At 40.1% G+C, this 6,494-nt stretch overlaps 1 protein-coding gene across 1 annotated transcript; it reads left to right on the forward strand.

Annotated features, from left to right (window-relative positions):
• The first annotated feature begins 3,377 nt into the window (after positions 1-3,377).
• LOC104593639 (endoglucanase 1-like) lies at positions 3,378-6,262 on the forward strand. Its single transcript, XM_010253603.3, has 7 exons — positions 3,378-3,709; positions 3,812-4,021; positions 4,291-4,491; positions 4,590-4,682; positions 4,779-4,940; positions 5,017-5,128; positions 5,602-6,262. Exons 1-7 carry the CDS (start codon positions 3,503-3,505, stop codon positions 6,099-6,101), a joined length of 1,485 nt encoding a protein of 494 aa, XP_010251905.1. The 5' UTR covers positions 3,378-3,502; the 3' UTR covers positions 6,102-6,262.
• Positions 6,263-6,494: the final 232 nt, after the last annotated feature.

The following is a 6,494-nucleotide window of genomic DNA, read 5'->3' on the forward strand; positions in this document are numbered from 1 at the left end:
CTTGGAATCTTATCATTGGTTCCACAGCCCACTAAACCGCAAAAGCAATCAATTAAACCTTACTCGCTTAATGGTGTGGTCTTGGCCCAAAATAAACCTATTTTTAAACACTGCCTCAATCAGTTTTGGAGGAGGAAGAAGACGACAATAACTGATCAATAATTTTCCCCAAATATAAACAGTTTGAGAGGATGAAGAAGACTATGAACAATTTTTGAAGGGAGAAGAGAGCATGACGAGCATCGTTCGCCACAAGTGTGCTTCAGTGGTTTGTGTTTGGGGAAGATGATAAATAGTGAAGATGATGAACCACCACTGTGTTTAGGTAGTTAAAATGCCATTTTTATTAACTGTGAGGTTGCATTACCTTTGCGAACTTAGTCGCAGAACAGTTCACAAACTCCTTTGAAATGCAAACGACGTCCGTATTTGAAATAAATTCAATATATAATGTCAATTGATTTTTTATTTGGGATAAGTGGACTACAATTCACTTCAAAAATCTGAATTGCAACCCCTTCCTAATCTATTAGTAGCCCTCTCCCGTATAAATCATATCCTCCCATAAATTTAACATCAATCCAAGAACAGGATTCAGTCCACCCTTAACTATAAAAGCACCTTTTTATTTTTAAACACTGACGTGCTGATATTTCACTGGGGGACGTTGGTAATGTTTACTGTCGCTTTAAGTCCATTCGTGACAGAAATCTATTGGATGGTCCAGGTAAAATGCTGTAAGAGTCTACCAGTGCAGTAAATAGGTCAAGCCTCAAGAAATTTTGCAGACATTCCGCTAAGCTATTCTTATTCTTGGGATGCTGTGCCAAAATCGTCCTCACAACTTTTGCAGCCATGCTCGTCAACAGGAAATATTACAATGCACAGCTACAAGAGGAGATATTCCCAAATGCACAGCCATAAGTGCGCATGTCCAGCTAATCTCAACTCATTTCTGGGATGAGTTTACTTTGTTCTTAAATGCATAAATATAAGGGGCATTCTTTTCTGGATTTTGAGGAGGAAAGTTGGTTAATGGGATTTTTGGTTGTTGACTAAGAATACCATGATCATTTTTTAGATTATTGTGGGGACCAATGAAAATTTATTTTCCTAGTTAAGTGATACCCATCTTTTAGGTGGATAAATAATTTTCCCACTTAGGAGGAAAGTTGCTAACACTTGAATGGGACAAAAAATACCCCTTTTAATAATGGATTTTTATGACTAAAATGACCATTACCTTATTTACACTAGAAATAAAAGAACATGGATAAATACACTTACCTAGGTAAGTGTTTCCAAAAAAAAAAAACTTAGGCCAGATGATTTCATTTACCTAGATAAATAATTTACCGAAAAACGAATGGGTCTAAAGACTAACAGAGTTTTGTTTCTAAATTTAACTTATTAAGGTGGTATTTGCCAACGCATGTTTTTTTGTTGACTCTCTGTTCCAAAAACAAATTAATTAAGGTCCCACATCTGGCTTGAAAAATTAAACACTGATTAAAGTAACACACACACAAAAAGCATGTTCTACTGTCCCACCATGACCATTTTGTGCGAGCTCCTAACCATCCAACTTGATAGTCTGTATTAGAAAGAATGCCTCCTGTATTAAAAGCTTAAATCCCAAGAACCGTTATTAGTTGGGCAAAGCCAAGGTGATTAAGACAAAAAATAATAATAATAATAATAATGTTTCACAAGTCACAATATGACGATCAGGAGGATGATTAATATACTGCCCCCCAACAAAAAAAAGGGGTTGATTATTGATCAAACTGGTTATACCCAGTTGCCGGGTTTTAAAAATAATATGGTATACATTATTTATACTGAAATGCCACGATTAAGGTTAACCGATAATAATAATTCAAGAGGAGGAAGATTTCACTCTTTATACCATTGACTAATGACTATCTTGTTATATTTATAAAATTTCCAATCGAAATAAGCACGGGAATGACTGAGAGAAAGTATTTCGTATTTTGGCCTTATTGTCGGAGCCGTCACCTCAATGCATGGGTTAGAGAGAGGGAATCCAATGTTATATGCTGCTGCTGGTCTCCCAAAGTCAGAAATGGAGATCCAAATCAAGCCGCTTGGTATGGCAGTTTTCCTGAGAATGACAGAAGCATACCAGATTTAATATTAGGATGTAAGAAATCTCAGCCGGGCCCAAAATAACAATTGACCAGTATGACGACAAACAAAGGGAGATGAACATCAAGACAATAGTAATTATAAAAAGTCACCCAATTAACCGCCTGCGCAGAAGACGAAGATGAATCTTTCCGGCCCGTGCAAAGGCCATCCAGTCCATCCATGTGACCTACCAGTGCCATTACCTCTCCCAAAGACCTTGCTGCTAAAACTGTGTTTGTCTTGTGTTTTCAGCATTGGACAAGAGCTACGTCTCTCTCTCTCTCTCTCTCTCTCTCTTACTATTAAGTGTTTCACGCCATTTTTGGTCTTGCACCCATCACCAATATTTATTAATTTCTCGTCTTTCTGTTGTTGGGACTTGGTTGTATTGCATAGTTCAGGCTACTGCTGATGCTGATGCTTCAGCCACCGGTGAGAGTTGAGATCACTTCTCCTTCCTGGCTTTGGCCTGCTGTACATACATGTGACCACTCCCAGCGGCAAGGCAACAATCCGTGACTTGCTAAGGACGAAAGATTTCCCTGCAACATACAAACGCCAAAATCCATCCTCTCTTCAATTCAACTTGGAGATTAGACTGGTTAAAAAAACAATAAAAAAAAAAAGGAACAAGGATTGCGGAATCCCAGAGACCCACACCACGCCTCAAATTATGGCGCTTAAACACCCAATTTCCCCACTAGAGCATCCAAGTTTTGACTCAAAGTTCAAGTGATCAACAAAGATATGGGCAAATTAAATAGGTTATTTGACATCCAATAATCTATTTACATGGTTTGGCTAGTTAATTTGAGCCCCCTATTGAGAGGAGTTTCACGTGTCCAGAGAGCTTAGAGAATGGTAGACCATCGATGCAAATGTTGTGGGATGAGAATTAATTTCTCTCTATTTCAATCTATTACAGAATATTTTGAAGAAACGTCACGAGACTTGGAGCACAGTCAGGAAAATGGGGTTCAACGTCACCATTTGTCTGTTGTCTGCGTCTTGACTTTGCTTGATTAATTTTTTTACCGTTACCTTAGTGTTTGCTTCTTGTCCCCACAGCCACAATAAGTGGTCCGGTTTAGCGCAGTTGATCCCGTGACCACCATGCATATTTTCCTCTCTCTCTCTCTCTCTCTCTCTCCTCGATTCTAACTGCCAACCGTCTCCCTAACTTCTGCTGCTCGCCCTCCTCCACTTCTATAAATTGCATTCCCCACCTACAACAATATCAGCCCCACCACCACCACCACCTCTCAAGCTTCCCTCCCTTTGTAGTAGTCATAGAAACCGTGACACTACTAGACAAGTAGTTTAAGCTTTTAGGAGGACGTGCAGGGGAAAAATGGTTTCTACAATAAGAGTTGTATCAGTGCAGTTTGTGTGGTTGGCCTTCAGTCTGTGTTGTTCTGCCTTGGATTCCCGTGATTACTATAACGCCCTTGAGAAATCCATCCTCTTCTTCGAGGGACAACGATCAGGGAAACTACCATCCAACCAGCACCTCACATGGAGGGGCGATTCTGGGTTATCTGATGGCTCCTCTTATCATGTATGAGTTCTTATTGCCCATTTGTTCCCAATTTTTAAGTCGTATCAACTTAAACAATTACTTGACACGACCAAGGTTTTCCTTGGATGCGGTGGGTTTCAGGTGGATCTAGTGGGTGGATACTATGATGCAGGGGATAATGTCAAGTTTGGTCTGCCCATGGCTTTCAGCATGACAATGTTGTCATGGAGCATTATTGAGTTTGGTAGTTCAATGCAGGACCAGATGGAACATGCTAAAGCTTCTATCCGCTGGGGCACAGATTATCTGCTAAAAGCTTCCACGGCCACCCCTGACACATTATATGTTCAAGTAAGCAAAGCAAGCCACGAATGTTAACGTCAAGAATGAATGATAAAACAAAACCTTGACCAGCCTCAAATACCCATCAGGCATCAGCTACTGAGCAGGCTTTAGCCCATGACTGTAGCGTTGCACCAGCAACTCTTTGCCTATACAGAACAAGAATCAATAGCAAACAAAAAATGAATTTAACAGGAGCATCCATATATAACTTTAGCAACTTATCATGTGTTTTCTTTTTCATGTATTTTTAACAGCTCTGACTTGGGACAATACAGGTAGCAGACCCCAACATGGATCATCGTTGCTGGGAGAGGCCTGAAGACATGGATACACCTCGTAATGTATACAAGGTTTCTACTAACAACCCAGGGTCTGATGTTGCAGCAGAGACTGCTGCTGCATTGGCCGCTGCTTCAATTGTTTTCAAGGACTCTGATCCTTCATACTCTGCCCATTTACTTCAGACTGCCATGAAAGTAAATAATTCCACACTGATGACTGAATACGTTCTTAAAGTGGTTGTCAGTTTCCGCTTCTGCCAATTAGTTTAAGCAAAATAATTGTGATCTTGCAGGTATTTGATTTTGCAGACCAGTACAGAGGATCTTACAGTGATTCCCTTGGTTCAGTGGTGTGCCCATTCTACTGCTCTTACTCTGGATACCATGTAAGGGTTACCCTGGGGCTTCTTTCATTTGCATTGATCTTGTTTTAGATAATGATGATTATAGCAATAATAATTAATCCCGGTTATTCATATCAGGATGAGCTACTATGGGGGGCATCATGGATTCATAGGGCCTCACAGAATGGTTCCTACTTGGCTTACATACATTCCAATGGCCACACTCTTGGTGCAGATGAAGATGACTACTCCTTCAGTTGGGATGACAAGAGAGTTGGAACCAAAGTCCTTCTTTCAAAGGTTTATATTCTCTCACTCAATCCCTGTTTCTGTCAAGATTAAGCTTATACTCTGCAACTTCGTGATTCTCCAACAGGGCTTCTTAGAGAAGAGCATCGAGGAATTTCAACTATATAAAGTACATTCAGACAATTACATCTGCTCCCTGATTCCAGGAACATCTAGTTTTCAGGCCCAGTATACAACAGGTCAGCTGAAACACTGTGCACATCTCTTTCCTTCCAAATAGGGGTTTCTAGGCCCTGTTCGCTTTTCGGTAAGTTACTTACCTGGGTAAATGCAGTTACCTGGATAAGTTTTTCCTGGGAAGCACTTACCTACCTGGGTAAGTGCATTTACCCATGTTCTTTAATTTCTCATGTAAATAAGGTAATGACCATTTTAGCCATAAAAATCCATTATTAAAAGGGAAATTTTTGTCCCATTCAAGTATTGGCAACTTTCCCCTAGGTGGGAAAGTTATTTACCCGCGTAGGAGAATAAGTGATACCTAGGAAAATAAACTTTCCCTGATCCTCACATAAATCTGAAAAAGGAACATGGGATTCTTGGTCAATGGGAACCAAAATCCAAAATCCCATTGACCAACCTTCCCCCCTCTCAAAATCCAAAAAAAGGAACACCCCCCTAATTGTAAATTGTCTTATGTCATGCTCAACAGGTGGACTTCTCTACAAAGGAAGTGAGAGCAATCTCCAGTATGCAACTTCAATGGCTTTCCTCCTATTGACATATGCCAAGTATCTGAACTCAAATGGTGGAGTTGTCTCCTGTGGGACTTCAACTCTAACGGCTGCAAACCTCATCTCACTGGCAAAGAAGCAGGTTGACTACATTTTGGGACAGAACCCAGCAAAGATGTCATACATGGTGGGTTTTGGTGAGAGGTATCCACAGCACGTTCATCATAGGGGCTCATCCCTACCATCTGTACATACACACCCTAATCGCATTGCCTGCAATGAAGGGTTCCAGTATTTATACTCCAGTTTGTCCAACCCAAATGTCCTTGTTGGAGCCATATTGGGTGGTCCAGATAATAGAGACAACTTTGCTGATGACAGGAACAACTATCAGCAGTCTGAGCCAGCTACTTACATCAATGCTCCATTTGTAGGTGCTCTTGCATATTTTTCTGCTGCAACATCAATAGCGAACTGACTGAATATAATTACATTTCTCTTGATGGATAACAATCGTCCCATGTAATTTCTATCCTTCAAGGGGAGATCGGAAGCCCTTAGGTCTGATTTCCATATAAAATATCTAAAATAAGGACATGTGTTAAATATAAAAAATGAGTTGATTACTCTATTTCTTAACAGTTATTTTCTCCTGTTGATCATCCATATTAATGATAGATGCTTCCCTATCTCTCATGGAGAGCTTCCAATAGAAATGACTTCAGTACATAAAAGCTCTAAATTGAGTTCCTTCAGTGCCTTCAGCTTTCATCTCCCATTGAGAAACCCACATCCTTGCTCAGGTAGCAAAAAGAGAAAACATTATTTGCCTTCTGTAAGTTCTTTCCCTCATCCAAGAGAAAACACCAAG

Source organism: Nelumbo nucifera, chromosome 3 (assembly GCF_055504915.1).
Source record: "Nelumbo nucifera cultivar China Antique chromosome 3, China Antique-T2T, whole genome shotgun sequence".
Taxonomy (NCBI): Eukaryota; Viridiplantae; Streptophyta; class Magnoliopsida; order Proteales; family Nelumbonaceae; genus Nelumbo; species Nelumbo nucifera.